At 45.0% G+C, this 20,477-nt stretch overlaps 1 protein-coding gene across 1 annotated transcript; it reads right to left on the bottom strand.

Moving 5' to 3' along the window:
* Positions 1-771: 771 nt before the first annotated feature.
* On the bottom strand, positions 772-19,350 carry LOC142083877 (histamine N-methyltransferase-like). Its single transcript, XM_075153917.1, has 7 exons — positions 19,229-19,350; positions 14,738-14,934; positions 13,767-13,819; positions 10,188-10,295; positions 6,517-6,647; positions 5,840-5,933; positions 772-2,798 (listed from the first exon to the last, which is right to left on the bottom strand). Exons 2-7 carry the CDS (start codon positions 14,872-14,874, stop codon positions 2,443-2,445), a joined length of 879 nt encoding a protein of 292 aa, XP_075010018.1. The 5' UTR covers positions 14,875-14,934; positions 19,229-19,350; the 3' UTR covers positions 772-2,442.
* Positions 19,351-20,477: the final 1,127 nt, after the last annotated feature.

A 20,477-nucleotide genomic window follows, 5' to 3' on the forward strand; every position in this document is an offset into this window, starting at 1 on the left:
TTGTAAAAAATTTCTTCCTTATATCCAGTCTAAATCTACCCTCTTTTAGTTTAAAACCATTACCCCTTGTCCTGTCGCAATAGGCCCTGCTAAAAAGTCTGTCCCCATCTTTCTTATAAACCCCCTTTAAGTACTGAAAGGCTGCAATAAGGTCTCCCCAGAGCCTTCTCTTCTCCAGGCTGAACAACCCCAAAAATTGTCCTCAGAAGCGAAAGCAGTGGCGGAGGACCACCCTGACGTGTCTGGTTTCCGATGAGGAATTTTCTTCTCTAGCCTGGGGTGAAAGTGCTTTTCCCCCCAGTGAATTCTGCTTTTAAACAAGACCCCGTGCAACTCTACGCACCCAGCAAGCTCTCCCTCCCCCTGGCCTCTCCCTTTCTGATCAAAGAGGGGAAGGAGCTCTCACATGCATTCACATTGAATCTCCTTTTTTTGTGTGTGTCTGGTCATATCCTCCTCTCTTCTCTCCAGATCATCGCTGCTGTTCCTCGTCTTTCCCCCTCTCTTCCATTTTCAGAACAAACCTCCCCCAAAAACTCTAAAAAGATTTTTCCTGTATTTTTTACCTCTGCTAAACCAGAAAACAACAGGACCTGCATGTGCATCTTGTTGCTGGGTTTTGTTGTTGGATTTGTTTTGGTTTTTTTTCTTCTGGCATTTCTGTGGCTCCCAAAGATATGTCTCTCCTGACAGGGTTGATGAGGCAATATTCAGCGGTCACCTCCCTCACATGCACCATTTAGAAGAGGTCACTGACAACACAAAAGAGCTACGAAAATAATTGTAACTTTAATTTGTTTCCCATTAGAAATACATGCAGCAATCTGTCCTACTGAGAGATTTTCTTTCTTTCCCGCTCCAGCATGTCACCGTAACAGCTTACAGATATACTGAGGTCTTCTAATGCAGAAATCTGTACATAACACTGTGTAAAAGCGGTAATAGATTTTGTTCTGTTCAACAGTTGAGAAATATCATGGAAACATTCTAAAATACACTGGAATTAATATTTGATCACTAGGACAAGTATGTGTTTCAAACAATTCGCTATAAAATGAATATAAACAGCTATTAACGCCCAATATGGTCTCTTGTAAATCCCTTCAAATCTTTAATAACCTATGTTCTATCAGGAATGTATATGCAAAAATAAAACATAATTTCTTGCAGCTAAAGCATTACCTAAAGTAAACCATTTCAACACTGAATCAAATTATTTCAATGGCAGAAATCACACCTGTCTCACGGGATAAACTGAGTATTCAGACTATTAAATGCATTTAAGAGACTATATTGTATTCCACCATGCATTGTGCCCTGTAGAGAGCATAACACTTCTTAAAACCATAAAATCATTTAGCAAAACAAATGCATCAACTACCGGAGTAGAGACAGCCCCACATGGAGAAGGGACCAAGGAGGTGAAGTACCTTCTTGTTGAAGATCCTATACTCTATATTGGACAGATTTACCTGGCATGACCCCATTGAAAATGAAACAAATCCCACTGAAACCTGTCAGTTTGGCATCAGAGTTCATTTTTACATCTTCCGTGTTCCAAAGCTCACAAGCCATGCATGGCCCTTGCTGTCAGGCTAGGGAAAGGCAACCAGGAGGTTTGTGTGTTTAGCTAAAAATACCAAAAAGCCCTATGTGACAGCAGTAATTTATTCCTTACAAAGGGTTTGCATCAGGGGTCATTAGTGAAATCCACCTCTCCGGGACGGTTGTTACCACTGCTGCACCTCAACCATCTTCAATCGCTTTGCCCTTGCAGTGCTGGTATGGACCTGTCCACAAATCGCTCTGCAGATGTAACATCATAAAAATAAAGTGAAAATACAGGGAGAGGGAAGCAATGCTGTTAAATGGAGTTGGCTGCGGAGGCAGGAACAGGCAACCATCGCATGTGCAGAAGGTGTGAGGCCACTGTAATGGTAACTGGAGGTATGAGATCTTGAAGTCACAGCAAGCTCAAGAGACCCCATTGAGCAGCCACCCAAATAGTTGGTCGTTCTGAGCCTCCACTCTTGCCAGTTGCACTGAGAAGTTGTAATTTGTTTATTTGGTCTGTAGAGAGTTTTTAAATGAAGATGATGAAACCACGTATAGTTCTTGATTATTTTGTTGGAAATGGTCAGGTTTCTGCAGTGCCTGAGTAGATGGTCCGAGTTACATCTGATTATACAACATTCATATGATAAAGCACAATTAACTGCTTTGTGAGTTACACATTCGTAGATTAGTACAGAATTAATTGGGTATTAAAGCTCAGACACTAATAACAACAGACACTAATACTGATTTCTTAACAGGCTCCAAAAATTATATAGCAATACTGAAGTAAACTAAGCCATTTATAAAATACGAAGAACATATTACAGCTGTTAACAGTTTGTATCTGACTATTTGTTTTGGATCAAGAAGCAAGAAAAGGTTAAGTCATGGCTCAATCACTATTACACTCAGGTTGTTATTAAAAAGCACCTTCCCGTCTCTTTTTTCACTGCATTCAGGCTTTCTTAACTCTTCCATTACCTGACGCTTTAGTTCTGGAGGAGCAGTTTTAGAAAACTCACAAGTTTCTGTCAGGAAATCTAGCAACAGCTCCCCATCCTTGTTCCCTTCAATAAAGCAGCTCGTTATGTCCATGTGGGATGGGAGCTCATGGAGCTGGTACTTCAGCCTTGCTGAATCCAGTATCCTTTTGATGTCAGCAGTGGAAACATAACAGCAGAGATCATCTAAAGGGAAGGAGGACCTGTACTTCTCCCACAGCGTTTTCCAGCCACTGAATTCTGAGAAATAAACCACCAGAAAAATGCTCAGGAATAAGGAAAAACACTATTTCAACAGATTTTTGATCAGCTGTTTTTTTTAGCGGTTGTCCTCATTGCGGGCAGGGTCCCTCCAGAATTGGGACATATGTCCTGGGTCATGGTGGAGACGGCTGCCTCCCTGCTTCTGTGCCTTGGGGTTGGGGGCTGCAGGAGGGAATGGACACGTTACCTACCCTGGAGCTCCAGCACCTCCCACCGAGCCCCCAGCTGAGGCCAGAGCAGCTCACTGCACTCAATCCTCCCCCCTTCCACTCCCAACACGCTGCTTCATGCACATAGGCAATATCTCTCAGGGACATCCTTCTATAGTCCACATGCTGAACACTAGCTATTCAGTGCCATCTTCTTGATTTAAACCATTCCCTAGATTTCAGCTGCCTGTTTGGAAGACCAAATCCTCTCCTATTCCTTCACCTAATTACTTTGTGGTCGAGCCACAAATGAGCTGCATTGAAACACCTATTGCCAGTAAACTATCTCTCTGCTACGTGAAATACGTGGGGTGCAGAACCCTGATCACGTTGTCCACGAGGCTGGATGTGTGGTGAAGAAAAGGGTGGGATGGACAGAGCCCAGGGTGAAGCTGCACCATCCTCCCAGGCTTCAGCCTTCGCTCCCATCACGCTCACATGCTGTTGGGCATGGGCAATGAGAGGGCTGCCCCTCACCCCAAGCAGACCTCCCCAGTGGTGCTAGAAGGACGTTTTGGCTGTGTTCTATTTGGGTGTGCGAAGATGAAGGGTGAGGAAGGAAAAGGCTCCTGTAGCACCGCATCACCTCCAGAACTAAGCCCACGCCAAGCCCACGCTTGTGCACGCACCTCTTCTCGAGGGTTGTTTTACAAAGAAAACCACCTGGGTAAGCTGAAAACTCCCCAGATATGTCTTCGCTTCTTTCTTTTCCCTCACTCTGGATCTGTGATTCAACATTTCTGCTATAAATCATTTATAAAAGGATCACCCAGAATGACTGGATGGGGTGAAAATAACTTGGAGCCTAATGAGCAGCTCTTGAGAGTTATGACTATAAATCTCCATAACTACTAAAACCAGTTGCTCGGCGGTTTTGCAGATGCTTTATCTGCAAGCAGTTATTTATAGTCAAATAAACAGTTTGGTGTTTAGAAGAGGGGCTACAAAATTTTCTTTCACCTGGTGGAAATTGAATGCAGAGCACTAATTGCAGAAAATTTGCTGGTGTCAGTGTTGTGTGACTCAGTGCCATCTCTGAGCCAAGCAATTATACACTACCTGAACGAAGCATTATTATAATAGCTCTCAATAGGCTCAGCATATGGCACTACTTTTGTTTTCAAGGCGATGTAAACAGATTTTTTAAATGTGTTAAAAATAACTCTGCATAGCTCTTGCAACTCGCCTGCTCTCCCGGCAGCGACGGAGCAGGAAGGATTGCAACCTTCACCGACTGACCAAGCCCTCTCCTATCAATCCTATCCCCAGACTGGTTTTTAATTAACACATCCTAATGTGTTTGTGTTGGAGATGATATTACCTTCATTTTTTGAAAGGAGCTTTGTTCTGCTTATCTTTCAGTACCTCTTTTTGCTTCAGTGCTCATTTTCATAGCACTTCTTCCTTCCCCTCTCTATACTCTTCTTTCCCCCAAGGTTCCCCTGTTCCTTTCCTCTCTGCTAGTCTGAGCCCTACTCGTCTCTCCCATTTTCTTGCTGGCCCCAGCAATTTCTGCTCCATTCTGCTCCATCAGAAAACACAGAGTCACCTGGCCTAGAGAGGACTGCAAAATACTTTTCATGAATTCAGATTTTTAATCACATCATTAATTTTGAATGGACACATGTTCCTCCCTGTATTCACATTTCATGAATATCCAAAGGGCAGGTTAAGCAACTGGAAAAGAGTTTCAATTAACTATACGCAGGTAATCAGCAACAGTCTGATATTATGATCTATCCTCGTTCAGCCAAAGAACAAGGACAGTAACTCAGATTATCTGAAATAAGATTTCTTGTAGTGAACTGCTTGAAAACACTTTAAACTAAAACCATTTTGGAGAAAAATAGTTTGACTAAATTCAGGTCAGAGAAGTGCCGCTTCGCTGTGGACACTTCATGAACACAAAAAAGGAACTTCATCAAATGCATTACAGTTTGCAGACATGGCCAAATTCAATAAAAAATTAAGTTTAAACCTCTGAACAAATAACACTTAACATCCCTGACAAAACTATCAGATGTAACTGTTTACCCAATTAAAATTTCCGTAGCTTATGAGGCAAATTAAAGGCTTTCTAGAGTCAAATTATACCCCACCATTGCAGTATCTCTAGCACACCTTGCCCACAGTGTTAAAGGGTCGTCATTTACTCCGCTCCCACATTTTCCTGCTGCATTGACCACAGAGCATCTCTTTGAGATCTGAAACAGCCCAAGAATGCTGTTTTCCACCCAACATGATGATATTAGGAAATGGGCAGTTTGAGAAGAAAATGAACCATATGTGCTCTAACACCTGCTGTATGGCACAGCCGAGCCCCGTCGTAGCCGTTTGCTTAATGCCACAAGTCTCCAGGAGTGAGATAATGCGGTGCCCAACCTGAAAAGCCTTTTACAGAAAATAGCAGAGGCTGAAGGAGGTCTTGCGAGCAAGAACCGCAGGACAAAGCCTCTGGCTCGCTTCGGGGCTCTCTGCTGCCGTCCATCACTGGCCAGGCTGTAGGATGGGGAAGGGCAGAGGGCGAAAGAAAGGCGTTTTGTGCCCAGGGCACGGGTTTGCTGGCTCACAAAGCCTTCGGCTTTACAACCTGCAGCACAGAGCTGCGCAGATATAGGTGGCGTGCAGATTTCAATGGATGTAGATGAGTGGACACCATTTATTACGCAGCCTGTTCACCTGGTGATAAAGGATGTTTTAAATAAAAATGTGCATTGGGTTCTAGCTGGCCTAGGTTGAACTCGCAGGAACCCCAAAGGTCCTCATGGCTCTTGCCTGACCGAGCAGCGCTGGTGGAGCAGCTCTCACCTGACACCAGGATAATGAGGAGCTTTGCCTGCGGTTCCAGGAGGCTGTGGAAAAACTGGATAGTTGCTGGGACATCTTTCACATAATACAGCATCTGGAAAGAGCAGAGATGCTTACAGAGATACGGTGCGGTGCTGGTGAACGTTATAACTGGTACCACGAGGTAAAAGAAACCAAATGGGGGCAATCTTGAGAGAAGAGCAGTGGGACAGCAAGACATGTTAGCACAACGCTGGGCAGTGGGCTTGCTCTGCAAGCTCGGGGCTGTCACTGCCTTGCCTGCTCTCTGGCTCGCCCAGGGCCAGGCTCATGTTCATTCATTAACCTGAGATAAAAAGATTTGCCTTTCTTAGCAGTGAAGATGGTTTGTAATGGCTTCAGTAAACTTGGAAATACACAGGCAATTGACAGAGAGAACAAGGAGCTTTGAAAACACTAGTTAAAATGTATTTTTAGTTGACTGCCACCCATAGCCTGGTTAATAGGACTACTGTGCTCAAAGTTGCTTTGCTGTAACTCACCTTTCATTTTTGCAGTTCACTTATGCTTAAGTACTTTAAATTATGGGGAAATAAACTCACCTTTCTTCGCCTTAGAGTGGATAATGAGGTCACATACTTCATGCGTACTTTTAACAGCCAAGTCTTTGACAACATCTACTTTGCAGAGACTTTTACCTGGATCATGTGAATGAAGTCCCATTTTTTAGACTTCTTTTCTGCATTCATTCGACTTGCATATTCATAAGCTGTCTCCTCATGCCAGGTAAACTTTACGTTCTCGAGGTTTGATGTCTCAGCCACGCGCTCTGAAACACGGGAGGAGGGAGGACAGGGTTATCTCAATTGCAAATACGGGACCGATTTCCATTCAGAGCTTTAATACATCCAAAAGTCATATTTAGGTAAAGAGTTTTGGTAGCACTTCAACACAGCAGTGGACTATTTAAAACCTTGAGCCTGTATGTGAGAAGGGGGCTGTAAAGGTCTTTGTAGGATGAAGTCTTAAGAGGGTCTGATACTTTACCCTTTGCACCCTCATTTGGGCTCCTCCAGTCTTTACCTAATTAAAAAAAAGAAAGAAACTCTTCCCCATGACTGGCTCAAGCTGCATTAAAAGATGTTGGCTGGGGTAAATAGTTATGAGGCCACGAGCAGCACATTTCATGCTGAATGGGAGAAGAGCTGATGGCCCCTTCCTTACGTGCCATGCAAGACCCACATGGCTGAGCAGAAGCCAGGCCATGGCAAAGGGTTTTCCAGAGGCTGAACAAATAAATACAGGGGCTCAAGGATGGATCAAGGGGACTGTGTTTTGGAGAGAAAGCATAATTAAAAGCTCGAGAAGGGCAGAGAAAGCAAATGGCTCACTCTGGGAATGTGTCACGGGGATGGTGGGAGAGGGAAGGAGCTTTGCTCCGTGAGTAAGGACCCATATATTGATATTTGGCTTCTGCTGTGTTCAAATAATTTTTCAAAAGCCCACAGTTTCGGCCAACTACTTCTGGTAAAAGTGTTTTAATAGTGATAATAGTGTTTCAAAGCAAAGACTAGTATAAAAAGAGACACATGGCGTGTTTTCAGACCTCAATACAATGCACATCTAGCAACTGAGGAAAGTAGAAAGCTGGAGAAGTGGATTCAAGGAATAAGTTATATCGAAGGCCTGGCTCATCACTGCATTTCTTTGCTTTTTATGGGAGCAAAACTGAGAGATAATTTCATAATTTAAGGGATGCCGGAATACTAATGTCCATCTGTTGGCATATGGAGCTCATCTCACTGCGCTCCTGCCTGGCGCTCGGGATTGCTCCAGGACAAAGCTAGCCCTGATGCGATTCCTGTGCTTCGCTGGAGTTAACATAAATTTAAAACTTAAATGGCCCAAAGGCAGACTGAGCCTTAGCTACAGAACACATGTTCAAAACAACATGATTTGCTAAGACCAGTGCCTTTAAGCCACTAATCACAATGTTTCTCCTTTTGGGCTCTGATTAGGACATATCCCCCTCAGACAGATGAGAAATGCTCCGTCAGTGCTTATCTCCTCTCTTTTATGGCTGGAAATGGGCCACCCCTTTTGGATGCTGCTGCTGTTACTCTGGTCGCTTCCATTTATCAGTCACCGGCCTCGGCGCTTGCAGTTCAGATTTAATTTGCTGTTTTAAACTCAGGCTTCATTCAGCAGCAGTTCATATCACCATCACAAAAGTCTGGTGCAATCTGGTTCAGTTCAATTGCTAGGCAGTCTGCGAGGAGGCACTAGGAAGAAAACTGAATTGCTTGCCAGGGTGGGCTTTTAAAGTCAAAATTTCAGGAAGGGCAAACTCATTCTGATTATGGGAAGTTTCTGCTCAAAGATTCATCTGAAGCCAAAACATATCACCCTAACTGTTTCGAAAAGTTTTCCTTAATTTTCCCCTGGTCTCAACCCAGGTTGTTGTCTGGGTCAGAAGCCGGTCATGTGCCCTTGACAGGTGCCATCAAAACCAGACCGCCTGCACTTGTGCCGCGCTGTGCAGGCAACAGTTGCAGCTCGGTTGTGGCGTGACCCACACTCCAACCATGGTCACCAAGGGGCTTCACCTGGGCATCGACCAGGAATGAAGGAAAGCCACAGCCTGGCCATGGGACTTTGAGGAGAGCTGTTGTACGATGCAGTCTAAGATAAATCTCAGTTTGTCGTCACTGCATGTCCCAGTATTAAGTTTCTTTTGTGAGCGTGGCTTCTCCTTCCCAAGAAGAAAGTATCTGGTTAGGCAGGAAACATAACTACTGAATCCTCAGAGGCACAGATAATGTTTCCAATTCTCCCCGGAAAATCTTAGGGCTCAGAAACCTAATTAACGATACCTACCGGGGACATGATTAATTACCAAATAAGAAAGTTTAGAGAAAGAAATTTCAATGAATATTTCATTTCTAGTTTAGCATAAAACTTAAAACAAGGACAACATCTTATATTTTCTTTAACTTTCTTCTGGAAAGAAACTCACTGCCAGTTAATTGGTGGTAGGTGGCGAGACCACTAGGTTGGAAGATTCAGCGGAAATCCAGTCCCACGTAGCCTATGGTTAACGGCCCAGACAGGACAGAAATGCTATGTGCAAGTGCCCAAACTGTCTTATAAACAGAGCAGATGCTCTGTTGCCCATCCTTCACCATCTCAGCCTGGAGCAATGTAAAAGCTCCTGGGATTTTGCACAAGCCATCTTTCCAAAAATCAGGTCCATGTAATACAGAGACAGATATAAAAAAATTATGTGTTTCCTGGGAGCCTTTGGTGCTTCCAGTGACTCTGAACTCCCCCACTGCAGGGAGAAAGAGATTTTTACTATTTTTTTTTCTTAGACTTCCACAAGTTGCTTCATACTGGAAATGCTTTGTTTTTAAGGACTTAAGCAAGAGTAAGAGTTGGAGATCTACAGCGTGGTTTTGCAGTTTGGTATTTAGTATCGTTTGGAGCATTTCCAACAACACAGGCAGCTGACGAGGTTGATTCATTACTGCCACGTCCATCCAGCAGCCGCTTTCTGGCAAGGTGTGCTCTGCTCGGGGCTGCCGACAGCCTGTACGGTGTAGCTGGTGTCACCTCCATACAAGAGCATAATTACCTGCTAAGGCAAAGACTGGTGGGTGTTAATCCAGTGATAATCAAACTGTGGATTGATATTTAATGCTCTCTTCGAAGGGCAATTTGACCAAAGCACCCCTGCTAACATTCAATCCTCCTTGGAAAATGTTTGGCTTTCCTTCATGAATGTTGCTCAGACCTTTGGGCTGGTGGAAGGAAACAAGCTCTAAGCCGTGGAGCACACAGCAAAAGTCTTTCCTATCCACCTTGCTTTCCTTTCCATGTTTTCAAATTCAAAGGATGGCAACTAATTTAGTGCAACACTGTGAGGTTTAGCTATTTGTAATTTGGAAACAGTTTTTAAGATATGTGAGAATTACCATGACACACTACAATTTTCCCTTCGAAGTTGAGGAAGGATCCTGATTCAGTGCAAGTTGAAGTAGAAAAACTTTCTCTCTAAGACGTGGGGATTTTACTCTATTCCCATCCAATCACCCACCAGCTCCCACCTTGCTGAGCTTTTAAAATCTGTCTGGTCCCAAGCGTTTGCCACACAGAGTTCTCTGCAGTGTGAGAGACTAAGATTTTAATGAGAGACTGGACATTGTTGAAAAGCAATGATGGCAAAAAAGCATAAGATAGTGGCTTTTTTTAACTTTCAAGAACCAATTCTGACAAGAACGCATTTGAATGTGGGGTCATCCAGCGTTCAACTCTTTTTAATGCATTTGGCGTACTTAATGTAAATTTAATTTATTTAATGTAAAAATACCTTTGTACTTGAAGATTTGGTCAGCACTTGGCTCTATCACATCGTTGTTGATGGTGACCCCTGGATATCTGGCTTGTACTTTTGAGAGGATCAGCAGGTCAATCTCACCTAGGGAACAGGCAACATGAAATACAAGATGAAAGCAAAGCTCAGGCAAATGTTATCTCCCCCACCATCACATCCCCAGTTTTGAAGAGGGATGCCTGCCATTCATGTACAGAAAATGTAACACACAGGTACCTGTAGCTAGGGTTTAGCTCTAGGATTTGAGAAAAATTTAAATATCAGTCCCAACTATATTCATTCCTCCTCTCCGACTACCACCACCAGTGCCAAGGGAAAACCAGACACAGTCGTGTACATGGGGTAACCTCATATTTTCTGGACATGACCTAACCTCCCGGGAAAGATCCTAAATGACTCTGATGGTCCCGCTTCTGATGATCCCAAGACACCAGCAAACCTGGCAAGATTTCTCCGGCGTCAGTAAGAACATTTTTAGCCAAGCGTCTCACTGGTTCCCAGGTCATGTGGGTGAGGGAGAAGAGAATATGTGTTTACACTGAAATCAGAAACAACATTCATGTCTATTTGTCTTTAGTGTCCCGTGACTTTTTCCGTAAGTACGATCAATAGGGCACATACCATTTATGTTTGTCTAACCCTTGTTTACAGAATACCCCAGAGCTGACTGTGCTTTCTTTGCGAGGAATACTTCTCTCTGGACACTGTTCAGGCCAGCTGCAATTATTTTACCGATGGAAGTACCAATAGATACAACATTTCAAAATTTAAAACAGGCTGCCATTGCTTTTGGCCACCTCTCCCCATCCGCAATATAGGAAACTTGGGGAGATGATGCTCCTGACTGAGGCATGGTCCAGGGACAACATTGCTCTGGCTTGCTTAGCTTTCTTAGGGCTCACTTCTGCTTATTGTGCTTGAATAAATTTCAGGTGGAAAAAATACTAGAAGAATAAATCAAGGTGGAAAGAGTGAAGCAGAGGGTAACTGTGGTGAATAATAGACCTAGGGGTCATGTTAGAAATATTGAGCTGTGTCCTGAAAGATGTACTTAAGCTTGCACACAACTCCACGTTATAAAATTCCCTACAAATGAACAAAATTATGGACTGAATGGAAGAACACCCAGCAAACCCTGATGGCCAGGCAGGCCCTTGCTGAGAGACTGTGGAGGTAGTGCTCCCGTCGTATCTGCATCACCTCTGCCCATCCTCATGATTTTCAGTGCCCCTGGGCTCCCACCAGCCCCTTCAGCATTAGCTCCATTTTCCAGAAGATTTGAGGTACAAAAGGAAAATATTAGGGATTAAATAGCTATAATGTGTACCCCAGAGCTCAAACCAGCACACCAGGTCCTCCCCCGGGAGGGTCCTTTTCACTACGAAGAGCTCTCTGCCTGCTTCTGGCCCCACCACACATCACCATGGGTCAAAATAAGACACCCCAGCCCGGGTCTCACCTGCTCAATTAACACCCTGAGAATTTAACCCAAAAAGTTCAATCTTTTCAGACTTACGTGTCTTTCTTAAAGAAACTAATAACACCAAAATTTACGTGGCATCTGTGCAAGCACGTTCTTTGAGGGAAGGAAATTGGATTTCTGAAGTAGCAGAAATAGCTGCAGCTTTGCTATCACTGCAAACGCTGTATTCTGTTGAAAAATCAGAGCACAGTCAGTCTGCAGGCTGCTGTGGTAAAATCTGGGAACACAGAATTTCTAATGAACTACTGCAATATTTTTGATTTTTGGTTGCTTTACCAACTTAAATGTAAAATGGATTAGCCCTTTGAAAAGGCTGTGCAAGTCCTGATAAAAAAAAATTTGAATTTCGCATTTCCATACGCTGATAGGTTAATATATTCCCTTCCACTCTTCCATGGCCAAACTACCCTTGTATTGTTTTTACCCAAAAAAAACACCCCTTTGATTCATAATTTAATCCACAGCCTTAATTGACTTCAGTTAGGTCTTTTATATGCAAACAAGTGTCCTGAGGCATTTTACAGTCAAATCGGTGGCAGCTTGCATTATCAACAATTTGGCAATTAGGCTATCCGAATTATTTAAACTCTCCAACACAATTACCTTTTAAAGGCTACCACTATGTTCACCATTAAGTTTCTAATTAAACATTTTACGTAACGGGATAGTTTATAGCACAGTTGCTACTTTATAGCAGCGTTGATGACTTTTATGGTTTTTAAAGGTACAGAGTGCTGCGCGCTGGAGTGTGAACTTAATAAGGCAGAGGCTGTAGGGGAAGGCAGGCACTGTAGATGGGCGGGTGTAATGGGATATGATGCTACATTAAATGGTTTACTTGTCTCTCGAGGTGGAAAAGTGGAAAGGAAACGCTTTCCTTCCGTGCTCCCTCCCTGCGAAGCGCAGGGGTGGATGGGGCCAGGGCAGCTCCCTCGCCGGGGTTAGCTGGGGGGATTCGGGAATTTGCTGCCTCCTGACGCCTCCAAGGACCCATGGAGGGAACAAGCCAGGAAGGAGCAGGGTTTTGGTGGTGTTGAGGTTTTTTCACATCACAAAATGAGCTTTTTCTGCACATTATTGATTGAATATCCATCATGCTAAGCTGGAGTGTCCCTCGTTAGGGAGTTGAGTACCTCACTAAGTAAAGTGTTCCTGTTAAAAACAACATTTTTTTTGGCAAAAGTATGGTTTCCCTTGTTTGGAGAGCAATGTTCCTATTCTGTCACACTGTCTGTTTTATAACTAATGCTCACCATTTACATACAATTATTTTTACTTATTAGGAGAGATTGACAAAGCTTTAGTCATAACATCTCCAGTCTTTGGAGATAGTATGACTAAAGCATTTAAATTAAATTAATTGTTCTTATAAAATTTAAGTTTGATGACTTAACGGGCAGAGCAGAATTAGAAAACATAGGCTTTAATTATGGAGGAACTTAAGCTAGAATTTAATGAGAAGAAGCCACTTGACGTTATTGGTATTGTTTTTCCACCCAGTGAACTTCACATAAGAGACCTATTTCTTCTGATTTCTTCTGGATTTCTTCTGGAGGTTCTGTTCATCTCCAGTGTTTTGGGGGACAGTAGCTCCAGGATGGTCTTAGGCATTGACTGTGGTCAGCAAGAACGTCAGCAAGGCAAAACAGAGATCAGCCGAGGCTGTCACATAGCAGGGCAGGAGACAGCAATGATGGGGAGTTACTACACCAGTGAATAGTTACAGGGGAGAGTAATTGCAATGCAAGTAAAGATTTAATATTCTGAGGAATCTAAGACGTTATGGAGCTTTTTTTGCATGGAAACACTATGGGGCAGTGCAAGACTCTCTCTGCCCTTGAGGAGTGATGGTGCAGAGGGCAGTTTCTCGTGGAGGACATACAAGAATCAGGGTGGGGAGGCACAAGCTGTTTTCAAATGATGTGGCCACACACCAGCTAAGGCCATCTGCTCCTGGAGCTGACTTTTCAAGAAAGGACTTATTTCCCCCTCTACTCCTTTCTGCAATTTGTAATCCTCTACTCTTTGAAAAAAAAGGGAAAAGCATATCAATATTGGAGTTCATAGCATACCTGCTCCACCACCAACACTTAGAATATTGATTGTAGACTTCCCGTTTCCAATACTGAAAAACATTATTTATACATTTTAGGACAGCTATCCAGTAGAGAGCGTAACATCCATTTTGTGAAGCACCAGAGATCCCATGAAGACTAAAATCTGCAGGACAAAATCCAATGCAACGTGTGCATGTATAGGCATGCCTGTGAGCTGGCAGGATGGATCAGATTCAGAACTCTGCTCTTTGGAGATTCCTGACTTCCAGTTATTTTGTCAGTTTGTAAAACCTGCTTTTATTGTGAGTGCATACAAGAAGCAGCGTGCCTTCTCCATGTCTGTGCTTCGAGGACCAGAGACATCCCTGGGTCTGGACCAGCAGCTGAAAAATTATTTGTAGAAGTTTTACATTTTGCAAAATGGGGAGGAAGAGAGGAGAGTATAATGCGTTTGAAATCCCTTAGCAAGGCTTTGGCAGAGCCATAAATCCCTGGGCCCAGAGAAGGGCCTCGCCAGAACCAGGATTTGACCCCAGTTGCCTGCTGCCTGAGCCAGCCCACAAAGCGAGGGGTCCAGCGAAAAACACGCATGGCCGGCAAAGCAGAAGCATTATTTACACATACTAGAAAGAGCCTAAATATTACCTGAAAAGATTACTTTTAAAAAGATGCTTTCAATCAAACTTAACGTGAGAACGTAATATCTGTTAGTGCATTTTAGAGCTGATTCAGGGTAAGCTATATTTGCATGCAGGAAAACAATCCAGCCTTATCTCCTCCCTGCTAGGCAGGCTCCGTCCCGAAGAACAGCCCTTCAGCGGCGTGTGCAAATGAAATCTCCAGCCAAGTCCTATCAGAGACCTACAGACAGGGCGGCCGGCGGGGAACAGCAATCTGCCTCTTGCAGGCAGCCCCCCGAGCCCATCACCGCCGCGGGACCATGCCCCGGGCTGTCCTTCAGCTCGATGTGGCCACCTCCGTGTTACCTCGCTATCACGGCCGGCAGCTGCCCCTCCATGAACTCCCGCATGCACTGGTGCTCGGTCGAATTCGCGAGGAAGAGGCGGAAAGACTGGAAGTATCTGGCGGGGTCGGTGGACAAACACCTCATGGGCGATGCCATGCTGGGGGTCGGAAGGGTGCAGGAGGGGACAGGTTGCTCCCTGCAGCTCTTCTTTCAGACCTAGAGAAGGAATAACAAACGCCGGAGAGGTAAAAAACAGCACACACTTGGACTTTGCTCCGCATCCTTGGTCCTGCTACTTTGCCTTAGAGCATTTTAAAAAGTATTATGCAATTTTGTCATAGAAGCTGTAAATCAGGTTTAAGCAGCAAAGGGTAATATATCACCTTTAATCTGTGCAGAGGAAATGCCAACATTTTTTAACTGTGCTGACACAGGGCTCTGTTAAAACCCAATAAAAGGGTCTTTAGACGGTTCTTAAATAAAAGAAAAATTCCCCTCTTTCTTGAAGACATGGAGAGGCTCCAAGGGCTTGGTCTGGATTAGAAGAAAGTGCAACACACATCTCCAGAGATGCTGGCAGATGTCTCTATCTGGTTTTTTAAGCTTTTGATGTTCTTAAAGGGAATGCTGATTGTGGGGTGAAAACAGTACAAACCTTATAAATGCACTCTTTATTTTTCTAGTTCCTCTGGAGATAATGGTATGATTCCCATGGGCTAAGTAGTTAATTCACAAAAGCCACGTGAGTTACTGGAAGGGATGTTGTGCTAAACCTGGCTTACACAGCGTCGGGAGCAGGGGAGGCAGAGCGTGCTACCAGGAAACATTGGGCTGTACCTTGAAAAGTGCACAAAGATATGTTCATCCTGTCTTAAACTGCAGTTGAAGTGTATCACGTCTTGTCCTAACTGGCAAGGAGAAAGAGTTCCTCTTCCTTCTTGTGAAGGCTTAAAGAACACACTGCATCTCTTACCATCAGATCTGATTTTCCCGCAGAGGTTACGTCCCAGCCACCTCTCGTTATTTTTATTGCTCCCTTTAGACTGTCTCCAGCCAAGCCCTGTTGTTGTTGAAGTGCAGCAGCCAGGGGCGAAAGCGTCCCACCCGCTGAGGTCCCCCGGCTCCCAGTGCAGCCAGGACGGCTTCCCTCGCCCCACCGAGACCCCACGCCACTTGCCTTCACTCGCCAGTGTGACCACTGAAATACAAACCATGGGCTTTTTCCAGACTACTTCTCTTGTCCCTTTGAATTATAATTCTGTCTTCTGTTGTGCTCAAGTCCCTCCCATCGAATAACCACAGTCTCGTCCCTCCCCCAGATCATGAACGGAAACACGAAAGAGTAGCGGGCTCAGGTTCATACTCGTCATTACCTCCCTTTCTGGTGGTGAACTGCTGATAACTTTTCTGACTGACTGTGCAACCGGTTTTCCATCCACCCTCATTGAGGCCACGTCTTCCTCGCTTGCTTTTGAGAATGTCATACAAGATGGTGCCGACCCTAAAGCCCCTGTATAGGAGCGCCTCCTTCTCCCCTGTATGCTGGGACAGTTAGACCACTGGCAGAAAGATGGGCTTGGCAAAATTTCTCCCTGACATTTCCATGTTGCCTGGCCACCCCCTGATTCTCTTTCTGGTGCTGTCCTGGTTTCAGCTGGGATAGAGTTAATTTTCCTCCTAGTAGCTGGTATAGTGCTGTGGTTTGGATTTGGTGTGAGAAGAATGTTGATAGCACACTGATGTTTTAGCTGTTGCTAAGTAGTGTTTACGGTAGTCAAGGACTTTTCAGCTTCTCAGGCTCTGCCAGATGCACAAGAACCTGGGAGGGAGCATAGCCAGGACAGCTGACCCAACTGACCAATGGGGTATTCCATACCATATGACGTCATGCTCAGTATATAAGTGGGGGGGTTGGCCGGGGAGGGACGATCACTGCTCAGGGACTGGCTAGGCATCGGTTGGCAAATGGTGAGCAATTGCATTGTGCATCACTTATTTTGTACATTATATCATTATTATTATTATTATTATTATTATTATTATCATCATCATCATCATCATCATCATCATTATTATTTTCCCTTCCTTTTCTGTTCTATTAAACTGTCTTTATCTCAATCCACGAATTTTACTTTTTTTTTTTCCTGATTCTCTCCCCCATCCCCCTGGGGGGGCGGCGTGAGCAAACGGCTGTGTGGTGTTTGGCTGCCTGCAGGGTTAAACCACAACAGTGCTCACTCCTTCTAGGGACAGCTGTCGTGCTGAGCAGCTGCAGTTCCCCAGTTCCTCCTTCTCCTCCTGCCCCCTTTTCATAGAATCGTAGAATCATAGAATCATTTAGGTTGGAAAAGACCTTTAAGATCATCAAGTCCAACTGTTAACTGACCACTGCCAAGTCCACCACTAAACCACCACCATGTCCCTGAGCACCACATCTACACGTCTTTTAAATACCTCCAGGGATGGTGACTCAACCACTCCCCTGGGCAGCCTGTTCCAAGGCCTGACCACTCTTTCAGTAAAGAAATTTCTCCTAATGTCCAATCTAAGCCTCCCTTGGCACAACTTGAGGCCATCTCCTCTCGTCCTATTGCTTGTTACTTGGGAGAAGAGACCAACACCCACCTCACTACAACCTCCTTTCAGGTAGTTGTAGAGTGCGATGAGGTCTCCCCTCAGCCTCCTCTTCTCCAGGCTAAACAGTCCCAGTTCCCTCAGCCGCTCCTCATAAGACTTGTGCTCCAGGCCCTTCACCAGCTTCGTTGCCCTTCTTTGGACGCGCTCCAGCACCTCAATGTCCTTTTTGTAGTGAGGGGCCCAAACAACGATAACATGAGCTGCTTGGCTTTGCTCACCTTCCTTGCTGTACAATGTTAAAGATAACATCCAACTCGTGACATGTTTTGGTTTTGCATTCCATGAGCTACAACTCTACACATCCCAAAGGTTCCCACAGGAGGATGCGTAGCGAAGACTGGTGCTGACGCGCCTCCTCCAGCGCATGCTATTACCAGAGCCATTAGGTCAATTAGCAATGCCTGTTTATTGCTGTCCTTGAGGCAGTCCCAAAGACCAGCAACAACCTCCGCAGCCCAAGGTGTGATTTTTCCACCCATACCGCCGCTAAGGCAGACCCCACTTTCGGCATGTTCCCTGTGCCCTACCCTCTCAGACAGCACGGATGCTTTCAAGGGAAAAACCAGCAAACCCGAGTATGTTAAACAACAACAATGATGAAAAGGGCCTGGTAACAAGTAGATGGGAGAGCTTTAAAAACTTTCCTGGGTCCAGGATGCCCACGAGGGCCGGTTCAGAACAGCATAGGAAGGAGATGCCCCCCCCCGCCACAGAGCTCACCCCCTGCCACCTGCTCCAGTGAGCCTGGTGGTGTGCGATGAGAGGCAATCTGGCCCGCGCATTAGGCAGACAGACCAACGAATTGCAGCTGAATTGACTCTACTACATGCAGGAGCATCGCTCAAGGGCAGATCTCCCGCTGCCCACGCTACCCACCCAGCTCAGCCGCCACACATGAGCCTTGGACCGACATCCCCTCCTTTTCCCAGATGACCAGCACTCGAATCCCCAGCAAAATCTGAATTAACCTGAGAAAACCAAGTGTAAATGTTGCCAGAGAGAGTAAGGAAGCAAACACCTGGACATACGTCAGCTGAGAATTACTCACTGCTAACCCATCCTGAAAATAAAGTGGTATATTCCTTGTTTACCCATTCCTCTGCTCTGCTCAACTCCTCGATTTTTACTTTACGTGCATAAAGAGGCTTTGCCATTTGCCACTAACATATTTTACTACCTTCAATCTTGAAAAAATATTTTGCAGTTAATAAGAGGAGATTTAGATAATCGACCTTTTTTCCATGCCTTCTTCTACTTCCCATGATTTAATTTGCCCACGTCCTCTGCTCGGCGGTCTCTAATGAGCAGCTGAGATTCATTTTCATGTTAGGTGCAGTTCAAGGAATTTGTCTCATTTATTTCATTACGCTTTTGGCTGTTTGAATTTGCCCCATTTATTTCATTATGTGTTTTGTGGTTTGAATTGCAGCCAGTTAACTTTAAAAATGAGTAAAGAGAAGGAAGAAAAGGATTTTTTCTGAATCAGGCTGATAGAAACTTTTGGATAATAACGTTCACTTGCGCATGTTCCCTTCAGTGATAATCCAAATTTATACGTAGCTCCCTAAAAAAGATTGAGGAGTTTTGAAAACAGACTCCGTGTTTACGCTGCAGTTGCTCGATCCACCCCGGCTTGCGCTGGTGCTAGCAGAATTAAACCTGCTTTAAACTCACCGGAAAACTTTTTAAACCTTCCCCGCGAAGCCAGAAAACAAAGCGAGCGTGCCCTCAGATGTAAACTATTTGCAGTAGGAGCTTGGGCTTATTAGCACAGGGTTACAGCTTGTGGCTGCACACCAGCAAAACAGGGATCCCTCTCGGAGGAGGCTGATGGAAGCTGTTAAGCTCGTGCTTAACAGGCAGCCGTACTCACCTGCGAGCGGTCTGTGCCTCTCGGGGCGGCGGGCTCCCACGGTGCGATGCCGCTGCGGTGCTCGGGCCGCGCTCCCGGCCGGCCACCTTCCCGGCGGCTGCTGCCGTCCCACCCCCGGGGCCGCGACGTGGCAGCACGGAGGAGGTTTTGCTGCCTGAGATAGGAGCAGGGAACTTCATAACCTTGTACGGCAGCAGCTGCCTGCAGAGGCAGAGGGGACAGTTTAAAGCCTGCCCGCCGTGTCCAGCCGGCACCCTCGGGGTGATCTGCAGCGGCTGTCCCAAAAGAGACACCTGGCACGGCCACCAACACACTGGGAGCATTTAGACACGGAGATCTATCAGCGTGTTAATTAGAGTCTGGATGAAAAATAAAGCCCTGCCGCTGGTATATAAGAAATATGACTCTTGACAAATTGGAAATAGTTGTCTCAGTGTGTGGCACACGGCAATATACAGTATTATTTACGGTCTGCCTATAGAAGCCTACCGTTATAGATTACTTTGCTTTTTAGCTGGTTTTCTTGCCAGCAGCTGAGATTTTGCTTATCCCCTACTTTCCAGGGCTTAAGCAATGTGAAGCATTTTCCAAGTTGTATGAACCCTCCACAGCCCTGTTATGAGCAGTTTTATCCCAGGGAACACGCGCGTGGAAAAAAGCACTGACCCATGTCTGCTATCACACCGCGCTTTGGTGTTCAGAGCATTAATAAAATATTTGCCCTGTGTGTGCCTCAAATTATTCATTGTTCCTTCATGTGCTGTGAGAAGGAGTTTTTTTGAAGTTAAATGAAGAAGTTTTCCTTCTGGACTTAGATGGAGAAATGAACTGTTCACATTGCAAAAGTCATATAAAATAATACCAGTAATATTAATAATCATGCTTTCAAAGGCACAGTTATGGGCAGAACGGCTATAGTTTGACATTTAGCTGAAAGTTTACTGAAATGAAGATTTTATATCAACAGTTAAAATTGTTCAGCTAGAATGATGACTGTGTGGGACGGCAACACCCGCTGCATTTTTTTCTCTCCGTACACAGCACCATTTCTAAACCACTTGGAGGGAAGGAGGTCCAAAGCCCTTCACCAAGGAGCCAGCTGAGAGCCGCAGGGCCACGGCGTTTCGGTACCTTCTGCTGGTCCCTTGGCAAAGAGGGATGTCAAAACCGCGCAGGAGGGACGAGCAGCTCCACAACTGTTTTGTCGTTTCAAATCGATGATCACGACTTCATTTGCAAGAGGCATTTT

The sequence above is a fragment of the Calonectris borealis genome, chromosome 6, assembly GCF_964195595.1.
Source record: "Calonectris borealis chromosome 6, bCalBor7.hap1.2, whole genome shotgun sequence".
In the NCBI taxonomy this organism is placed as follows: Eukaryota; Metazoa; Chordata; class Aves; order Procellariiformes; family Procellariidae; genus Calonectris; species Calonectris borealis.